This window comes from Drosophila pseudoobscura, chromosome X (genome assembly GCF_009870125.1).
Source record: "Drosophila pseudoobscura strain MV-25-SWS-2005 chromosome X, UCI_Dpse_MV25, whole genome shotgun sequence".
In the NCBI taxonomy this organism is placed as follows: domain Eukaryota; kingdom Metazoa; phylum Arthropoda; class Insecta; order Diptera; family Drosophilidae; genus Drosophila; species Drosophila pseudoobscura.
Window position 1 is genome coordinate 1,553,124 of NC_046683.1, and position 21,268 is coordinate 1,574,391.

Here is a 21,268-nt window from a genome sequence, read left to right on the forward strand (position 1 = left end):
CATAAGGATAACTATCAGCCGGAGGGGTGGCTGGTGCCATCGCCTGGCACCTCCTGGCACCTCCTGCCCCCTCCTGCCGTCACCCGCTTCCTTGCCAGCTCGAGAGTCGGGCAAAAGTTTCCTTGGCAATAAAGTTTCCCTCAGTCGGAGTCCTTTTTTTGCTTCATCCTTTCGCTTAAATGTGCCTTCCACGCGGAAAGTGGGCGAGTGCGCGCGCGGGGGGTGCGGGGGGTGGGTAGGGTGTGGGGGGGGGGGGGAAAGCTGGACCTTGTTTTGTAATCATTTCATTTCTTAGTCAAAGCAGCAGCCAAACGCAACGCCAGAGAGGCGGAAGTTATTATTTCCAAGGCAACAAGGAAGGACTTTTCCACAGAAGGAAAAGCCCAGAAGGACAGCAGTGTGTGTGTGTGTGTGTGTGTGCGAGAGAGAGGGAGATGGAAGGGAAAACAATTTGTGAAATGCAAAAGTTTTAAATTGCAGTTGAGGCGAGAGTTTTTTAAATTATGTGACTGACTGTCCACCACACCCCCCTTCCCACCCCCCACCCATTGGCTAATTGCTGCCTGCCGTCTCCGCCGCGCCATCAAGGCGAGTGGCAAGATCCCTGCGTGTGGCAAGTGTCATAAGCCGCCAACGAGAGCTCTCTCTGCCTCCCTCTCTCTCTCTCTCTCTCTCCCTCTCTCTCTCTCTCTGTGTGTGGAGGGTCTTCCAGGGGGCATGTTTATTGAACACCGAATGGAGGAGCCTCCCGAACCCTGGGATCGCCCCCTCTCATCCGTTGGCTAACAAGTTGCCTTCGCCTGTAATCCACTTAAGTCGTTGTTATAGCTTCTGTCCTTCCCCTGGCCCTCCCCCTGTGGCTGTTTCTGTTGCTGTTGTGCATCGGCATTCCACCAGATGCTTTGGCTGTTGAATCTTTTGTCCTGCTGGCTGGCTGGCTGGCTGGCTGGCTGGCTGGCTGGCTGGCTGGCAGGATGCAGGCATTGCGATTTGCATAATGTCACACGAAAGGCAAAAGGGCAAAGGAGAGGGCCAGCAGGGCCAGCAGCAGCGACAGGAAGAACACTTGAGTGCACTATGGGACAATGGGCAATCCAGGGGCTGATCCCAGGACACTGGACACTGGACACTGGATACAGGACTCCTCGCCATTGGACTGCTCCCCTCTGGAGTCGTCGCTGCTGTTGTATTGCTGATATTTTATGCCATTTTGTTCACTAATAAAGTGCTTATAATGCTGAACAGAACGACGGTCGACGGTCGATGGTCGATGGTCGAATGTCGACATAAATCATGCCACAAAGGGAAACACTCGATGGCAAAGCGCTGCCTCAATTAAAGCGTCGGGAAATGACACTCCCCCTACTCCCCCTACCCTCCTACTGCCCGCCCCCCTTCGTCGCCCTGCAATTATCAATGGCATTCCCCTGCAGTACCCCCCGCCCCCCTCATTTGCCGCTGATAATCTCAAAGGCTGATTTAATTTATTACCAACGCTTTTCGGGAATTTAATTGAAACCCAAAATTGAAATCGGAAATATTTAATGCTACGTGTCGTGGCGCACACTTTGGTGGCATGCCCCGCCCCCACCCCCACCCCCACCCCACTTTCGGGGGGCCCCATCTGTGGCTCAAAATTTAATCAAGCGCCAAAATGCGACAAAAGCGAGAAACTAAACAAAAGTGCCGCCAGAGAGCGACAAAAGGATATAATAAAGGATGTACACACACACACATACCCTTTGTTGTGTGTGTGTGTGTGTGTGTGCGTGTGTATTAGTGTGTTAAGGGTAGCCCACAAAAATTAATTAAGTTTGAGGAAAACTGTCAACGCTGCTGCTTTCCTGCTTACCTTTCTCCCTTCTCGTCCTCCCCCTCCTCTCCTCAATTCCTTCACTGCCCCTCCTGCACTTTCGGATACCCTTCGTACACAACGGATGCATAATACCTATACATGCACTACCAATGAATAAACCATTAGAGGAGGAGGAAGACCTCTTCCAGATACCATCGACCTTTGAATGATCCGAAGGACATGTCGATTTGCTGTACAAATTATCCATAAACGAAAGCATAACATTCACAGCGAATGACACCAACAGATGCGAGAGATGCGGACATTTTCAGGATGAAATACTAACAAAATACCAAAAAAATACTTTAAAAATACCGAAGTTATACAACAAAACAAAACAAAAAACACCAAAAAATATTACAATCGATTAAGGATGAAATACTAACAAAATACCATAAAAAATACCAAAAATAGTGGAAAAGTATTTTTTTAAATACTGAAGGCACACAAGAAAACAAACCAGTAAAAAATACCAAAATATACTAAAATAATCATACATTAATTTTCAAAATACAATTGATTCGCTTGATTTCTAGACAAACTATAAAAATACTAAAAAAAAGAAATACAAAAAAATTCGAATAAATAATAAAAAATAAATGACTGCATTCGCCACGAAACGGAGCCGGGAAGCGATCCCTGTTGAAAGTTCTTTTAGATTCCACAGATTCCATAGGACTCTCCCTCAGAATCTATGAATCTGAGTCTCTCCATTCCCTTGCCTAAGACAAACAATACAATGATTGTGAGAGACCTCATCAAAGGAAGACCTCATGGGGAGACCTTCCAGAAACCCATACAGGCATACAGTGCACTCCTTGTGAATGGAGCCTTTTGCTTATGGGAAATTACTTTATAGCATACATTCACGTACATATGTATCTGTTGGATGCCCAAGACTTGAAAGCACGGGGGCTCCAAGGGCTCTTTGCCCTCCAAAGGCAGCCTCTGGATACCACACGCACTTAATTCTTAAATTCTGTAAGGAAAATCCTTTGAAAAACAGTCAGCATGTGCCCTTCGCTGGCCTTCGCTCCCTATTAGGGTATTCCCCCGTTCGATTCGGTTCGCCTTGCGAATCGACTTTTCAAATTGAGTTTTCCCTAACGTGTACGTTACGTTTTCCTGTTCTTTCCTGTAAAACATTTTCCCGGTTTTGTGGCAGCGGCAGCAGCGGCAGCCATTTTGTGCAGCTGCCCGGGCATTTGCCGTGTGTGGATCCGCAGTGGATTTCCTTACGCTTTTCCTGCATTTTCCACTCGCATCTTCGCCGCCTGGAGATTTAATAACCGCATCGTGTGCTGAAAATTTGCGGTTTGAAAGGCTGCTAACTTTATTTTATGATAAGTTTCTAATGCTCTTGGACCAAACACACCGACCCCGCCCTCCAACCCCATACGGTGGGCGGCAGAGGGAAAATGGGAATCGCAGAGCACGAGAGCAGAAAAATCAAATCATAAAAGCCAAAGCCCTTGTGGCTGTTGTTCGAGAATGTGTTAAAAATTCCACTGAAAGTGCAGTGGCTTCCAGCAGCAGCCGCCAGAAGGCCAGAAGGCCAGAGGGCCAGAAGGGCAAAGGACCAAATGCCAGATGCCAGAGAAAGGTAAAAGGAAATCATATTAGACATTTGTTTGTCTTTGGGCCACGTGGCTTATGAGCCGAAGGAGCTGCTCCTCTCCTTGTGGCACCTTTTCTGGGGGCCCTTGGGGTCCGCCCTTCGTCCTCCGCCTCCACCCCCACCTCCACCTCCGTCTCTGCGACTGTCGCTCCGGCTAGACAAACATCAAGTGAAAATTTTCAATTTTCTATGCAAAACTGCGACACAGCTCGATAGTCACGCACGCCATAAAGCGAAAGCACCAAAAGGAAAGTCGAAGCATCGGGAGGCGTGGGGGGGGCGTGGGGGAGGGGGGGCCGGAAATGATGATGTTGCTGGCACCCACCCCCAGATGGAACTGATTTTGTTTACCCGATAGGCGACAAAAAGTCAAATTGTGGCAGCCAATTAACAGCAGTGGCAATCCCCCAGGGGGCAGCGGGGGCAGGGGGTCAAGGGTAGGGGTGGGCCTTGGGGCAGGGACAGGGCAGGTGGCGGGGCAGGCACTTGGAGGCAGCTAAGAAACGAGCGCCACCCACAAGTCAAACAAAAAACGGGCCAAAGTGCACACAGGACACACAGGACATCCACACGGGGATGGCCCCAGAAGATGGAAGGGACACGAGGGAGCAGGAGAAGGACCGAGGGACCGAAGGACCGAAGCACAGAGACACGACCCAGGCGCAAGGGTTAAACTCATGTCCCGTGAACAGTGGCACAAAATCCAGTGAATATCCTCGGGTCCAATCCCAAATCCACACCACAATCGGGGATTCATGGAAAAGGGATATCCCCCGCGGGAATACTGCATTTGTTTCCACCAATTTGGGAGTTCCTAAAGGATATATCCAAACTTTATTCTTTACCCCCAAATATTTTCATATTTACATAATTTTTCCATCCAGAGTTTTAGTTTTTTTTTAGTATTTATTTGGTTTTGTTAGTATTTTGTGGTATTTCTGCATAATGTTTGGTTTATTTTTTAGTATTCTGTGGTATTTTTATGTATTTTTATGTTTTATTTTGTGGTTTTTAGGTATTTAGTATTTTTCAATACTTTTTTGCTTCTTTTGCGTTTGTTTAGTATTTATTGAGTATTTTGTTTAGTATTTTCTTGTACGCATAGGTTTTGGAATTATGTGTCATTCATTATTCTCTTTAGATTGGATCCCTGGCGGAGGCTTTAAAGCCTTTGGATGGCATTCACCTTTTGGCGGATTTCGATCCCGAAGATCCCCTGCGAGACCCAAGGCTATGCCTTCGATCAGTGCCAATCTATCGTACACATTTATCCATCCTTGGAGCTGAAATCATTCCGATTCTGGGCCAAGAATATTCTTAGCATATTTTCGTATGCTTTTAGCTCCGAGCATGGCCTGGCATTTGTCTGTGAATGATGGGGAAAACCCATCGGAATTATCCACAGTGCATGTATGTGTGTCTGTGTGTGTGTGTGTGCTTGTGTTTGTGCTTGTGTTTATGAACGTGTCTTTGAGGATGAGAGAATGAGAGGATGAGCTCGTTTATAAAGTTGACAAAAGGCGTTCCACCTCCACCTCCTCCGCCGCCCAGTCCCCGTCCCCAGTCCCCGTCCCCAGTCCCCGTCCGATAATCATCTGGCAGTTTTGCGCTATCAGCGACAAGACAGCAGGACACGCAGGAAACCAGCGTGGGAGAGGGAGGTGGAGATGGAGAGAGAGAGAGAGAGAGCGAAGTGGAAGTGAAGTCCATGTGGAGGAGAGTTGCTTTCCTGTTCAACACTTTTCGCTTTTGTCAGCACAAGCACAAGATACAAGAAAAGATTTCCCATTGCCAATAGATGACTAAGGGGAAAAGCTCCTCCTCCTCCTCCTCCTCCTCCTCCTCCTCCTCCTCCGCCTCCTCCTCCTTTCGGGCGGCAGAAGAGCGGGGCTACAGCAAGGGGTGGGATAAAGGATAAAAGAGGCAGCCCAAAGGGGACCCGCGCTGTGTGACCCGCTAATGAGCAGCCGGCAAAGCATAAAAAATGCGACAAGGGGGGCTCCTGCTCCTGCTCTTGCTCCTGCTTCCCTTCTCTAACTCTCTCCCTCTCTACCCCCTCTCTCGTTTTCCCTATCTGTCTCTCGTTTCGCTTTCTCCTCTCCGCTCAGAAATAGGCACAAGGCCAGGCCAAAGAAGAGGTCCTGCAGCTCATTAAAAAGAACCCAGAGCGCAGCAGAAAGTGCAGCGGGCGGGCCATGGGGCAGGCGGCAGGCGGCAGGCGGGGCATGCAACAGCACAATGAAATATGGAAAACAACGGAACACGAAGCACGAAACAATAACAAAGGCTGCAAAACAGAAATTGAAAACTAGGCTGCCCCCCCACCCCCCCGCCTCCCGAGAGAGGGGCAGAAAATGGGAGCACAAGAGAGGGAAAAGCACGAAGGAGAAAGGAGCAAGGAGAAAGGAGAAAGTGAGAAGCAAAAGTCGAAACAATTGAAATGGAAATTAGTCGGGGAAAAACGGGAAAACCTTCAACCGGAATGCCCCTCCAGGGTACACACACATTCGAGCGGTTAAAGTGCCAGAAAGCCAGGGGAAAAATCAGCGGAAAATCAAGAGAGAACCAGGAAGGGCACTGCCATAAATGAAGAAGACTTTGGAGCACCGAATCATGGGGGAGAAATGGGGATAAATCGAAGGAAACGCATGGGATCGGATGGGACTATTCTGTGGGGGACTGTGGGGTGGGGATCTTGGGAGACACTCTTCTCCCGCGATTCTGCCACCTAAAGCTCTCTGCCTCCCAGCCTCGTTCTCGTCGTCGAACCACATCTGAATGAGGCGGAGGATGCGCCGCACACCGTGTGGCAAGTGTGGCATTCCTTCTGGGTGGCACTTTCTGGTGGATCTCCAGCCTCCACACTGGGAACAACAGAGAAATCACTCTCTGGCGAAGGGGTCGTCTCTCTCTGGCTGTCCCCCCGCGTGGCATGCCCCATTTGCACACATTCATTAATGGGTCAAAGCCTGGCAGGGATCCCTCCCTCGGCTCCTTCTGCCAGTGACACTTTTCGGCGGCCTCGGGGGGGCCTCGGGGGGCCTCGGGGGGGCCTGTTGCCTGATTAAGAACTCGGGGTTAAATGGAAATCTAAAGAAAAGCCAGAAAAAATCAAAACGAAAGCAGAGCAGAGCAAATGAGCAGAGCATGGAATTTAATTTGCACAAAAAGCAAACAGAGAGGGAGGAGGGAGGCGGGAGGGAGGGGGTTGAAAGATGGAGACAAAACAAATATGGAGAACAAGGAGTAGGGGTGCTGGGGTGCAGGGGTGCAGGGGGGAGGAGGTGGTGGCTGTTAAAAAGAGCATCATCTCATATACGAGATGTACGTGTGTGTGTGCGTGTGTGTGTGTGTATCTTTCAGTCAACAGCAGGAGCAGCAGGCAGTCCCCAGTTTGGTTCTGTCATACAAAAGGACATGCAGCCGGCAGACGGCAGCCGGCAGCCTCCTTGCAGCCTCCTTGCTGCCTCCTTGCAGCATCCACAGCGTTGCAATTAAATGAACGTTGCACAACAGTATGCAATGCAAATGGCGCACACAGCGAGAGACATGATGCTAAAAATTAAACAGAGAGAACGAGTCGTCGTCCAATTTGAAGTGGCAGCAGCGAGTGGAGTCCTGCTCCATCGCCGATTCTAAGGAGCAGTTCAGTAGGAAAGGGGCGGGGGGGTAGGGAGGGGGGTATGCCACACGTGCAGACATAAAAGCGGCAGGCAGACGGGCGGACCTGCTACGTGCACTCAACACCTGCCATGCCCCAAATGCCTCTTCAATCTCTAGACTGTCCTGCTGCCATGGCCATACTTTCCCTCTCTCCCCCCCACTTCCCCATCCCCCATCATGAATCGGTGAGTGTGTGGCAATTGCAATTGAAAGTGATAATTTCATTGCATCATCCACACACACACACACACACACACAGAGAGACAGCAGAGGGTGGCAGAGGGAGAGAGCAGAAAGGAGCGATGCCCGCATTCGCATCCTCATCCGCTTTCAGCCTTCTGCCAGTCATCCCCCCCTTTGGCCATCCTGCACCCTTTCTTTGCATCCCACACCTCGGGATGTACATATATCCTTTTCTCCTGCTTCCACTTCTCCACTTCTCTGGAGCTCCTCCACGTCTCTGCTCTTATCTGGGCACGTCCATGTCCATGGGCCAGTTATACACGGACGGATGGACGGACGGACGGACGGACGGACGGACGGACGGACGGACACACGGGACACCACTGTGCGAGTATGTATGTGTGTGTGTGTGTAATCTTACACTGAGAGAAATAAATGACAGTTGCTGGCAGAAGAACTGAAGGGGTGGAAGACCCCTGACAGACGCGGATTTCACCAAAAACTACAAAATATGTAAAAAAAAAATACATATTTATGGTATGCTCAGTAAAAAATACTAAGCCAAATACTAAATATACTGAAAATGCTAAGAAATGTCTACAAAAAAATACTCTTCAAAATACCAAAAAAAAAATACATCAAACAATTCTTGATGTAGAGTACAAATTGGTTTAAAAAAAATACCTAAAATATACCAAAGATATACCAAAAATACAATGCATTTCACTTTAACGGGTTTCTTTCAGTGCCCGACAGTTGTGGGGCATGACAGTTGGGGGCACAAATCAGGTTAAACCCACGGCAAGGACAGTGGGGATGGGCGATGGGGGGGGCGGAGGCGGAGGCGAAGGAGCGGGTGAATGGCGAGTGTGGATTGAAGGGAAATGCAAACCAAAGCCAAACCAATTGGGTCATAATTGCTTTACGGGCGCCAAACGCAAATGAGTCGTAAGCAGAAGCAGGACGCAGGACGAAGGACGAAGCCAGGAGCTTCTGGGACAAGACAAGGGTGAAGAGTGGGGGGCTGCTGGTGACTGGTTACTGGTTGAGTGTGGGTGGGCCTGGGCGTGCATGACTTTGTCATGCTCCATGTAAAACGATTGCTGGCAAAGCGGAGGAATGACTATGGAATATAACCTGTCGATTTGCATGCCACATTGAGGCTAGATAAATGTATCGTCTGCAATTGTTGGAGTGGGACGAGGAGAGGGACGAGGAGGGGAGGGGAGGAGCGAGTGGATAGGATGGATCTGCTTCCTTTGTAATGTTATGCCAGACAGGCGGGCGGGCAATACACAAATCGGACAAATCTAGTTATCGAATGGAATAAGTATCGGTCTCGAGTGGAGTGGGGAGGGGTGGGGTGGGGTGCAGTGCATGGCAGTGCCAGTGTGACCATATACCAAAAGGGACAACGAATAACGGAGGAAATTTCCGTTTATTGGCATTCATTGAAGGCCATTCATTTGATCAATTAATATATGTATGCCCATGGAATATACTTAAAATATATGAAAAATACTTTGTAAAAATTCAAAAAAATATACTAACAATTTACCAAGAATAAAGAACAAAGATACGCTCAAATTATACCAAAAATATACTAGAATTATACTAAACATATACCAAAATACTTACGAAAAATATCAAAAAATATACTAAAACCATAAGTACTCAAAATTAAAAGCAAGTATATCCGCAAAGATACCGTCGAAGATCCCAGAAATACCGGATATACCACAGACTGTACGCCGGCATACGCGTATAGAATGCATTCACACTGAGGACACCAGACCCCTCAAACACCCTACCACAAATACCCCCCCCCCTCCCTGCCTCATGGTGTAACGCAATCATCGTTGGGGGCGGGTGGGGGCATGGCCTGGGCCTGGGCATGGGCCGGCCCCAAAGGAAATTCTCGGAACCGCACACTGCACTCATCATTAGTCGGTTTGAGTTACGAGTGTATTCCCCACAAATCATTTATTCATTCAGTCATTCAGCCATTCATTCATTCATTCAGTCATTCAGTCATTCAGCGAGTGCAAATATTTGCCTCCTAAGCTGTGGAAGAGGGAAAAACGGAAACAAATGGAAAATCAAAAAGGAAACAAGTAAAAATTATTGCGGCTCCTGCTCCTCCCCCTCCCCCACCTCCCCATCCTCCTGCCCCTCCTCCTGTGGCGTCGTTCGTTAATTTGTTATTTGATGTGCGCTCTAAGCACACATAACCCCCCCCCCGCAGGCAGGTCGCACTGGCAACCACCCACCACCCACCTCCCCCCCATCCAAGAGCCACTGGGGCGCACTCAGTCATTCGTTAGAGTCGACTCCAAAACACGAGAACGCGGATGCGGATGCGGACGCGGATGCGGATGCGGACGACGACAACGTCAGCGGCGACGACGCACTTAATGAGCCCCGTGCGGCCAACATGTTAATCCATCCAGGACTCTCCTCCAGGACTCCCCCTCCCCCCTCCCCCACGCCACCAGCCAGCGCAGTGTATTTGTTTCGGTGGGGCATGGCCATGGCACAGCGATGGCGATGGCGATGGCGATGGCATACGAATGCATTTTTGTGTTTTAATTGCCCCCCGCCTTGGCCCCCGCCCCCGCCCCCGCCCCCATCCCCGATTCCCGATTCCCGCAAGGATTTAGCTGCAGTTTTTCTTTCATATATATTTCACGCTCATTTATCGGTGGAGTGGAGGACTGCGGCTTAGGAGGATTGCAACTGGAGCTGGAGCCAGAGCTGGTAGCTGGTAGCTGGAGGCGCTACAGCTATAACTATGGCTGTGGCTGTGGCTGTGGCTGCGGGCTCTGTGTGGCGTGAAGTGCCGTGTGGCACGAAGTGGGAAGCCAATGCTGGCTGGCTGGCTAGCTGGCTGGCTGGCACATAAATCAAGAAGCTGACGAGGCGTCAATGGCAGGCGGCGACGTCCAGTCGAGTTGCCACTTCATACCCATAAAAGAAAAGCGCCCAAAGAGGGGCACGGGCCGGGGACGTGTTGCAACAACAGCTTAACGATGCTGGAAAATTTGTGGCATAACAAATTAGAAACGAAAACTTATCAGAAATAATTAGAAAATACAAAAATAGAACGAAACTCCGCCAAAAGTCTTTACGTCCGGCTAAGCCACACTGTGACAAGGGGGACTAGGAGACAGGTCTCTGGCGATCGAAGCGCAGGGTTTTCCCAATAAGAAATATTGGAATCCACGAGGCACAAGCCTCGGACCTCGAACCTCGACCCTCGAACCACACTCTCGTGCAATTAGGTCCACGAAATGGCTTTGGTTCCGTATTAAATATTAAAGGAAATTGAGTTGGTTGGCGTTGCTATTTTGCTGTTTTTCCAGAGGCAAAGCTAAGCCGGCATAAAGGGCCGAGGGAGTACAAAAAACTACTGGACACTGGACGATAACAACAATGAAAATGGTGGCAGGAGCAGGACAGTGCTAGCCACTGGCCATGAGCCATGAGCCGCCATCGGGCATCGGGCCATCAGACATCGGACCATCGGACCATCGGAGCATCGGGCCATCAGACATCGGGCAGGCCCTGTCGTTGTGCCGTTGTCTGCTGTGTCGTCGTGGCCCTCTGTTAGATCGCTCTTTGGGGTAAAATAAATTACCATAATTTAAGCGTAATTCAGTGCCACAGTCAGTGGCATAGCCACAGCCACAGTGCCAGTGGCAGCAACAAAAACAACGAGAAGAAGGAGGCCCCCCACACACTCTCCCTGGCGTGGGCGGAGCCCTAGAACTGGTCCTGGATGTGGTCCTGCGGCGACTTTTGTCGCTATGTCGTCGTCGCCGTCGTCTTCTTGGCTAAGTGGACATGAAACATGCACGACGGACCCAAGGACCAACGGACCGGCCCATGATTTGTTACGAGTGTCTTTATATTTTTGTATTTTTTGTTAGCTGTTAGCTGCTCCGGTTAAAGGTCCTGCAAAAAGGGGCATATTCAATTTGGCAATTGATTTATGCCCCCCTTTGACTTGCTAATGACGCTCTGTACCGCTCTTGCCCCCCCGCCCCCTATCACAGCGTGGCTTAGCGGGGAAGGCGGATCGGAGGGCATTTGCCAGTCGAAACGTATGGGAGATTTTTGTCTGGGACAAATGTCCGAGCGTGTTTCGGCTAAGCTTTTTGATAAACTGCCTGCCCACGGCCGCCTCTCCTTTCTCTGGGAGTCCTCTCAAACGTTTAGGACTCTGACCGGGCATAGAGGAAGGGGGAAGGGGGATGGGGGATGGATGGGTCGAGGCATAACAACCAGACCAGAACCAGCATCAGACAGGCCGAAGGAGAGGCTGGAGAGGCAGAGGAATTGAGAGAGATTGAATGGAAGATTGGGGGGACGGAGACGGGGACGGGGACGAGTACGAAGAGTCGGGTACAAGGCTAATAAAGTTCAATAGCCAAGGCGACGCCTGGCTAAATGTGCGCACAGCTCATTTGATGCACATTATCGTGGCGGGTCCTTTGATTCCTGCTCTCCCCTGCAGAAGGCCGAGCACTTTGCTAGTTTTTCCCATCGACTTTTCATTTTGAATGTTTGCCAAAAAAAAAGAAAGGCACGAGAGAGAGAGAGAGAGAGAGAGAGAGAGAGCTCCGGCCTCTCCCGTTTCCCATCTCCGAAAATGAAAACATTTACAACCCACACAGTGACCTGTCGCCTTCGAGGCATGGCATTGGGGGTTGGGGGTGGGGGAGTTGGAGTGAACTATGACCCAAGGAAAAGGAAAATATGTTCATGTTGTTTTCTGGCTTCTGGCGGGACAGGCGGCGCCTGCAAATTGGTTGCCATGAATCGAAGGGCATTCGTAGGGAACTCGAAAGGAATTGAATGCTGAATGAAATGGCATGGAATCGAATCGAATTGAATCGAAATGAATTGGATGGAGTGCCCACCAGAAAAAAGCCAGCAGAGCGACAGAGAGAGAGAGAGAGAGAGAGGGAGAGAGAGCCAATCATCCTGATGATGATGATGATGATGCGGATGATGATGCGGATGATGTTGCGGATGTTGCGGATGTTGGATGTGGGTTTTTTTCATGAATGAAATGTCAATTCAATTGCCAAAGAAATCCCAAAACAGCAGGCCATGCCATTAATACGATGTGACAAAATTATTTCCAAGGCCGAAACGAGTCCCCAGGAGATTCCCGATTGAAAAAAATACTCTTCTTCAGTATCCCACCATCAATGCACTATATTATCTATTATTTGGTTATTCTCAGAGGCTGCAGCGAGTGTTTAGTGTTTGGGGGGGGGGGGGGGGGGGGGGGGGGGACTTGGATCGTATAAGGACTGTCGATGGCTGCAGCGTCTCAATTGTTGGAGGGCTCCTGGGGGGACACCCCCGGCTTCGTTTCAGCGAACTGGAGCCGGAACTGAAACTGATACTGGTACTCGGACTGGTTCTGGTTCTGCTCGAGAACCGGCTGGTACACGAAGTCGCACATGCCCAGGTCGTCGGGGGAGGCCGGGCGTCCGAAGGCCGACGACGCGCTCCGCTTGCGCGCGAGGCGTCGCTCGGTCTTTGCGTTCTCCCCGTCCATCGCCAGACTGGAGCTATCCGATAGTCGATAGCCGATAGTCGATGGTCGCCAGCCGAAAATCTCAATTGAAAGTGAGAATTTGTTTAAACAATAAACCAGAAATATTTACTTATTTTGTAGCTGTTCTTCCCTTCTCAGTTGTGGAATCAAACTGAATGTGAATATGGGGCATGTATCGGGCGTTGGGCTATGAGAAAAGGCAATGCCTGCTTGGAGCTGTAGAAATATTGTTTAGCAGGATTTTACACAAAGCTAAATCCAATGCAAGAATATGAAAAAAACAAAAAAAAAGATAGGGAAAAATGGGAAAAAATCACCTGGCCCATGGGGGGATCGAACCCGCGGCCTTCGCGTTATTAGCACGACGCTCTAACCAGCTGAGCTAATGGGCCTGATCTGCTAGAGCCACGCAAAGGGCAAACGAGAATGAGAACGAGTGTCGTCGGCAGCCGTGCTCGCTCGGTGTCTAAAAATAGATTCGGCAGTGCATGCGCTCGGGCAATGCTTCGATCTTCGGTCTTGCTCAAAGTCGGCAAAGTCGACGTGGCAGCCGAAGTGGTGACGTCACCCAGCTCGCATTTCGTTATCGTCGCTGCTCGAGTCTCTGCTCGCGTTTCAGCTCACAGTCTCTGCTCGGATTGTTGCTGCGTTTCTGCCCGCGTCTCTGCTCGCATTTCGTTATCGCGTCTCTGCCCGCATTTCTGCTCTGCCTTAAGAACAGAAACAACAACAGCGGGCGGCGAGAGCGGGAGAGCGAACAACGTACCGGAAATATTCGCATGTTTGTGACACACCACCCCAACCCCCCTCCGCTACTGCTGCACCTGCATTCTTCTCTCTCTCCTTCTCTGCTACAAAAACAACAACAGCAACCTAGAAAGGTGAAGGAGGAGGGGGAAGGAGACGGAGACGGCGACGGAGGAAGAGCTGCTTCCAAGTCATTTTGCACATTTCCTTGACATTTCATTTTTGTACGAGTACGTATTCCCCGCATATTCTTTCCGCTATTTTACTGTCGTCGTTGTTGTTGTTGTTGTTTTCGTTCAAGCTCTCCATTTGCTGCGCTGCGTATGGAACGTGTCTATTGTTGTGTCTGCCACATGAGGCGACGGGCAGGCGGCGGGCAGGCATCCAGGAAGCAGAAGAGCGGCCTGCACTGCACCTTTGTCCATTCTAGCCATTCCATCCGGGCTCTGTCCATCCGTCAGTCTCTTCTGTGCCGCTCCTTATGTGTTCTCCTCGCCCTCTCCCTCCCTCCCTGCCTCCCTTGCTCTATCCCCCTATCTCTATCTCTGTCTGTTCATTAGAGCGTTGCTTAATTAGCGCCCAGCTTTGTTTCAGCACAAACATTCACTTCCTCCTTTGCATCCGCATTCCTCCCTCCCCGCTCCCCGCTCACCACCCCCCCGCCCTCCGCCCACCACCCACCAAGTCTCTACTGCGATTTCTGAGCGGAGTGTGTGCTCCCCTCCCTCCCTTCCAACCACATTCCCATCCCCATCCCCATCCCTTTCTTGAGCCGCCTTTTCACGCAACATTCCAAGCGACCGTGTGGCCCAATGGATAAGGCGTCGGACTTCGGATCCGAAGATTGCAGGTTCGAGTCCTGTCACGGTCGAAGACAGTGGCTTTTTTTTTCTTTTTACTCCTCCGACGGGTTTCCAGTGTAAACATTTGTCCAGTTCTCTGCAAGTATTGCCTTTTGCATCTGTCGGGATGCATCTTTCCTCCCGCCAAAGGAGCAGCGGAGGGTATTGGAGTTTTGTGGCATTCCACCTGTTCTTGGGCAATCCTTGACACATCTGCGACGTCGTTACTCAATTTGGGGCAATTAATTTCCATGCCAACAGCTCGATTCCCCCCTCTCCCTCGCACCCTCTCACCATCTCCCTCTCCCCCTCTCTCTGTGTCGTCCTTGTTTACGGGTGACATCCGTTTGGTAGCTTTGATGCAGGTTGACGACGTCTGCGGAGGTGTCTGTCCCGTGATAATGATATAACGATAATGACAATGGTGGCAGGGGCAGTGGCAGAGAGACAGAGACCCTAATTAATTTCTTTAGCTTTTGTCTGCAGTTATTTACCGCATATGCAACGCGGGGACGGGGGAGGGGGAGGCAAGGATACCAAGGGGCACCAGGTGAGAGGTGGACACATTTCAAAAACTTATTTTTGTGAAGGAGAAAGTTTTTACGAGCCAAAAACGAAAATGTTTTTGCTCCTGCGAAAAGTTTTCGGGAGGCCATAACCTCAATTATATGCAAGGAAGCTCATTGTCTGCTCTCCCCCCCCCCTCCCTCCCTCTCTCTTTTGACACCCTCTTCTCTCGCACTCTCTCTCTCTGCTCTAGATCTCTCTGTTCTTTTTTTTTGGGCCAACTTTTCGATAAGCGTTTAATTGCTGGTCGCGGACTTCCAGCTCCATCCACCTCTCCCTCTCCCCCTCCCCCTCCCTCCGCAGTACAGCAGGGGCCAAAGGGATGAGCAATTTTCGAGCCGGATGTTAAATGTCAGGAGCCTCTTGTCGGCTTGGCAATTTATAAGCGACAGACAGGCCGCTGTCAGAGGCCAGCAAATTGATGCCTCAACGCCAGTCCCAGGACCAGGCCCAGGACCAGCCACAGCCCCCTCCATCCCCGGACCCGTGGCCGGGGATTGTCCGATCGGATTGCAAAACATTTAACGGCCGCAAGTGATGGCAAATAATTGTGGTGCATCGTGCATTCCCCCCTCTCCCCCTCCCCCTCTCCCTCTCCAGTCCTTGTTTACGGGCGACATCCGTTTGGTAGTTTTGATGCAGGTTGACGACGTCTACGGAGGTCTATTTCCATGCTGCATGCTGCATGCGTCCAAGGAGGAGATTATCCTCCGATTCCGGGTTCTGTGGAAGGATCTGTTGCGCCCTCGCATTTAAATATGTTTATTCTCCATTCCGGTAATCCAATCCGCCCTCCCACCCCTCCCCTGCGTGGCGTTATGACTACGCGCTTTTTTTGGAGGCGTGGCGGGGGTAGGCGGCCACTCTGCCACTCTGCCACTCGGAAAATGAAATGTTTTGTCAACTCTGAACTGCCGGAAAACAGAGCGAGAGCGTCAAAAGGCGGCGGGCAAACAGAGAGACAGAGACGGAGAGCGAGAGAGAGAGGGAGACAAAACGAACAAACAAACGGAAACAAACAAACAAACAAACAAACAAACAAAAATTGACGCAATTTCTACTGCAATATGAAAAAGTTTTCCCCCCTTTCCTCTGCGCTCCACTCCTCGCCTCTCCTTCGACATTTTCCGCACTCTTTTTAGTCTTTTTGCTGCCGCTGCCACTGCCTCTGCCTCTGCCTCTGCTCTGAGGCAGTGCCCCCAGTCGGCAGTCGGCAGTCGGCAGTCGACGGCTGTAATTTGCATTTGTAATCAAAAAGTTGCACATAAACTTTGTTTTATGCTCATTTTCCTTTCGCTGCGACACGTGTGTGTGTGTGTGTGTGTGTGTCTGTGTGTGTGTGGAAAGCCTCCTCCGGTTGCCAAGACATGAAAGGACACAAACAGGAAGACGAGCAGAGGAGACAGAGAGGGAGGGAGACAAACTCTCATCATAATTTTTCCTAATTTCAAATTATTTCCATTGGAAGAAGCGATGGCCAAAGGGAACGGAAGGAAGTGGAAGGACCCACTCTATGATATATGATTCATTCTCTCTCCCTCTCTGTTTTCAGAACAATGCTGAGACCTTTACGACCCTAACGACCCTTAACAATGCACAGTCCTGGCAAAGAACAACAAGGACACTCCGAAAAACGACTATTTTCCGTCATTTCAAAGCGATCGTAATTTTTGTTAGCTTATTTTTATTTGCACTACGCAAAATAAGAGTAAATAAATCCGAGTAAAGCGGTGGAAAAAGTATGGTACACTTTTTGTCTGATATTTCATAGAATTTAGGCTGCGAAAAAACCCATAAAACCCATACAAAATAAGTAAATAATTAATTCCGGGTAGTCGTATAGGTTTAAAGCCCTCGGATCTGTTCAGTGTTCAAGGCCCGACCCCAAATCGATTGAATATTCAAATCGTGGGATTGATTCGGCTTCCCTGCAAGGCTTGAGGCCTCCTCCTCAAGTGCTAAGCCACGCTGAGAGAGAGGGAGAGAGAGAGAGGGAGATTTTCAATTAAATCTGAAGCCTAGGCCCTGGTCCTGGCCCTGGTCCTGGTCCTGGTCCTGGTCCTGGCCCTGGCCCTGGCCCTGGCCTCATCGCAATTTAAATGCTGCCAAAATTGGCATTTAATCAACTCTGATGCCATTTTGGGCTCGGGGCAGCCCAAAAGCGAAAATCAAATCAAATATTTACTTGCTGTTAAATTTATGACAAAAACGCAAATCGCATAAAAAGGTTTTCCCCCCTTTCCCCCTTTCCACCCCTTCCACAGCACGGAAAAAACCACTGGCCTCGGCTTTCGGCGGAGAGTATTTTGTATTTTGTATTTTGTGGTTGCATAAAAAATGCGGCAAATATTTGCGTGCAGCTGCGTCATGGGTCCCCCCCCCAAAGGGGGCGGGGGCGGGGGCTGCTGTCGGACTTTTTCTTGGCTTTCGAGTGTAGGCCCGAAAAACCGAAGCCCGCCCTCCCAATCGTCAGGATTCCTTCGCCGGAGGACCGTCTAGACGTCGGCTGCCTCCTGCGGTCCCTCCCTTTGGCTCCCCTTTGGCCCCTGGTCAATATTTAATCTGTCAAAGTGAGATTTGGGGGCTTTATTCAGTTGCAGTTGCAGTTGCAGTTGCAGTTTAACAATTTGCTGATGAATTAGCCAAGCGGCATGCCCCACTGAGAGGCCGAGCAAAGTGCTGCCCAATGGCTTCTGACTTTTGAGGCATTGTCTGACAATATTTCAGTGCTTCCCGCAGGGCTGGCTTCGCTTTTTAATGCTGATTTATAGCCCAGAAAGCCATAAAGACAAAGGCCGATGACTGTTCTTAAGCCACACTGGGAGAGAGGGAGGGAGGGGGGGAGGGAGGGAGAGAGAGAGTGTCAACAAGTTTCGAGTTTAGTCAATTTTCGGTCGAGTGTTTGAGCGGGTTGTGCGCCCCCCAAGGATTTAGTTAATTAAAATACAATAAAATATTCAAGGAGTCCTGGCCACAGAAAGACACTTCCCTTCCCTCCACTCCACTCCCCTCTCTTCTCTGTCTCTCCTCCAGCACTCTCAAGTTTTCTCCACAGGCACTTTTTTGGGACGAAGTCAATAGCAGGCAAGAGGCAGGAGGCAGACAGGCAGGAGAGGCCACAGTCTGCCACATGGCGTATGCGTGATGCAAGTGCATGCGGGTCAAGCAGGGTGGCATGCCACACAGGCATGTGGATGTGGCAACTCAATTAATCTCCTGCTTCCAGTGCTGCTCTTAAACCTTCCACTCCACTCGCTGGCCACTCGTTTTAAATGCATTTACATGGATTTACATTTAAGCAGGCGACTCCTCGCCTTGCCGCCTCAATTTTCGGTTGAAATTCTCTCCGGCTTTAACATTCGAATGATTTTGGGGGTTTTTTCGGGGCTTACTCCACACTGGGGATGGGGATACCCTATTCAGCGAGTAGAAGCCACAGCCCTCCCTCTCTCTTCCAGTCAAGGGGGGGTTTCCGAAGAGTGTGGCATCCAAAGGGAAGCCATTTTCCAAGGGTATCCAAGCATTCGACCCTCCAAAGGCCACCAAAGACCTCTCCTTCTCTTACTTTAAATTTCTATTTTTTGTGGGTTTTTGAAAGCTTTTTTCGGAAGAGCGACAGAGAGAGCAAGGGAGAGAGAGAGAGAGAGAGAGAGGATTGCCAATTATGCGGAAGGGAAGGCCGCTGAATAAATATGAAACGACATAAATGACCACAGAAAAAGTTTCATTTTTCTTTTAATTTTGCCAACATTTTGGTGCGACCCTCGTCTCTGTGGCCCAACCACATCCTTGACAGGACAACAAAAGGACAACAGCAACAGCGAGAGAGAGACAGAGAGAGAGCTAGGAGGAGAAAAGGGAAAGAGAAAGAGAAAGAAAAAACCATAAATTACATTTATGTCTGACCGACCAAAAGCGCTTTAAATATTTACATGGCATGGAATTATTTGTTGAGCGAAAAGAGAACTTACGACTCTCCCTCTCCCTCTCGCTCTCTCTCTCCTCCTCTCTCTCTCTCTCTCTCAATCTGCCCTGCTTTTGTGGGGATCTAAGTGACCCTTGTTCCTTGTGTCAGAAGCGAAGCAGCTCACAATTCATATCGATTCCTACATAACAACGGAGAAACGAAACAAGTAAGAAAATAATTCTAGAAAAAAAGTCGGAAAAAAAATCGGAAAAAAGTCGGAAAAATTGTAAAACTAAACTCGATTTTCTCTCGCAGCAAAGCAAAGAAAAATGGGCGATTCTGAGGCAACTGAAACCCAATCGAGCGCCATGGCTGTGCGCGTCCTGCTGAGGGAGTTCACGGAGCTGCAGGAGGGCAAGCTCGAGGGCTTCCACGTGAAGCTGGTCCGCGAGGGCGATCTCTTCGACTGGGATGTGGGGGTCTTCGGGCCGCCCCACACCGTCTACCAGGGGGCGTACCTGAAGGCCTCGATGCAGTTCCCCCCCGACTATCCGATGCAGCCGCCGGACTTCTTCTTCCGCACGAAGATGTTCCACCCGAACGTCCACGCCAGCGGCATGGTCTGCATGTCGGTGCTCTACGACGGCTGCTGGAACGCCACCATGAGTGCCCGCAGCGTGCTGCTGTCGGTGGTGTCGCTGCTGACCGGCCCCGACACCGACTGGCCCTGCGACATGGAGGCCGCTGTGCTCTACAATCAGTGGCGCGACTCGGACGGCGCGGACAAGGAGTACCCGGAGCGCGTGGCTCTGCAGAAGCACGACTGGGAGGAGATGGCCCGTCTCGACGGGGTCACTGTCCCCGTAACCGTGGAGCAGTACTGCCGTCCCGGTCCCCCCGAAGAGCAGCCCGACGAGGAGGAGGAGGAGGACTTCACATTGGCCGAGCTCGACGATTCGAACGAGAGCAGCTCGGCTTCAGAGGAGGACGGTGACGGGGACGAGCCTGGGGATGCCGATGGCCTGTACCAGAAGATCATTTGGGATGATGTGGACTAAGTCAAGTTCGCAGCCCGCCACTCGCTAACTGTTACTCGTTACTCGTTACGCGTTACTCTCTACACGCCACTCGCCGCTCGCCGCTCGCCACTGGCCACTAGCTGCTCGCCACTATCTGCAGTTGCCACCCGCTGCAATGCTCAAGCTGGACTGCTCTTTACCAAGCAGCTTTCAAGCGGTTCTCAAGCACACTTTAAGCACACCAGCACACACACACCTCTAAATTTAAGGTACTACACGAGGATGCGTAAAAGGACACTCTTTTCGCCAGAAACAAAGCACCCCAATGGTACCCCAATACCCCCAACACTGCACAAATAAACCCCATGCGCAAGGGATGACCAAAAGCAAACCAACTGCTGTTATTCATTCCAGATCCAAGGGATCCACCGAATGCAGGTGATATGCTATCTTTGGCGGCAGTCCGTTGCCCGGAAACGGAGGCAATGCCCTCCTCTACCGGACTGCACCTCCTCCACAAATGTGGAGTGCCAGTGGCTCACTCCAAGCCGCAGTGCACCGATCGAACCTCTGATCGAACCACTGTCGATGTTGTGCTAATTGGACATGTTTGATGGCTTCTCGAGCCTGAAGGCATCCATGTTTTATCCGAGTCTCGTCTTCTTTTGGAGCACACTCTATTCCCTCGAATATCTGATGGGCTCCCCTCTCCCCTTCCGTATCGCATTGAATCGCCCAGCAACTGGGAAATTTCTTGTATATTAAGCGGGCTCTCCCTTTGGCGGCTAATTCACTTGGAAGTTTGCTAATAACTTGATTCAATTTACATTTGCTCTGTATGAAAAGCCACTAGTGGCACTCCCACTCCGCCCCTCCGCCCACTCCGCCACACCACTCGACTTCCGCGCTACTTTCGGGGGCAAAAAACGGAACGGAAATCGACACAAAACGTTGCAACTTCAAATGAATGCAGGATGGGCCTCTGGCAGACAGAGCAGAGCGCAGAAAAGAACGAGAGCAAAAAAAGTGAAATGGTATCCTCTGGAAGGGGAGTGGAAGGAGGAGCGGCAGCGGGAGCAGGACGTGGATGCGGACACGGGACACGGGACACGATGTCCGGACAAGATGGGGCAATTATTGTAAGCGGCTTTCATCGTGCGATGATTACACTTACAACAGAAATGGGGCGCGAGAAGCGAGAGAGAGGGGAGAGGGGGAGGGGGGGTGGAAGGATATATAATATGGAAAAGGGAGGCAACGCATCTACTCTGCCGCCGTCCTCTTCTTTTTGGGTT

At 50.5% G+C, this 21,268-nt stretch overlaps 2 protein-coding genes and 2 non-coding genes across 7 annotated transcripts in view; 2 read left to right on the forward strand and 2 right to left on the reverse strand.

Annotated features, from left to right (window-relative positions):
* The window catches only part of Mnr (Membrane-bound Notch regulator), an 80,689-nt gene that overhangs the window by 11,280 nt on the left and 48,141 nt on the right, over window positions 1-21,268 (reverse strand). The gene's annotated exons all lie outside the window — the stretch shown is intronic.
* TRNAI-AAU (transfer RNA isoleucine (anticodon AAU)) lies at window positions 13,210-13,283 on the reverse strand. Its single transcript has one exon. It is a non-coding gene; the product is annotated as a tRNA-Ile (tRNA).
* On the forward strand, window positions 14,437-14,509 carry TRNAR-UCG (transfer RNA arginine (anticodon UCG)). The gene has a single exon. It is a non-coding gene; the product is annotated as a tRNA-Arg (tRNA).
* On the forward strand, window positions 19,065-20,364 carry LOC6902325 (ubiquitin-conjugating enzyme E2 R2-like). Its single transcript, XM_002133814.3, has 2 exons — window positions 19,065-19,180; window positions 19,270-20,364. The coding sequence occupies exon 2, from the start codon at window positions 19,284-19,286 to the stop codon at window positions 20,010-20,012; it is 729 nt and encodes a 242-aa protein (XP_002133850.1). The 5' UTR covers window positions 19,065-19,180; window positions 19,270-19,283; the 3' UTR covers window positions 20,013-20,364.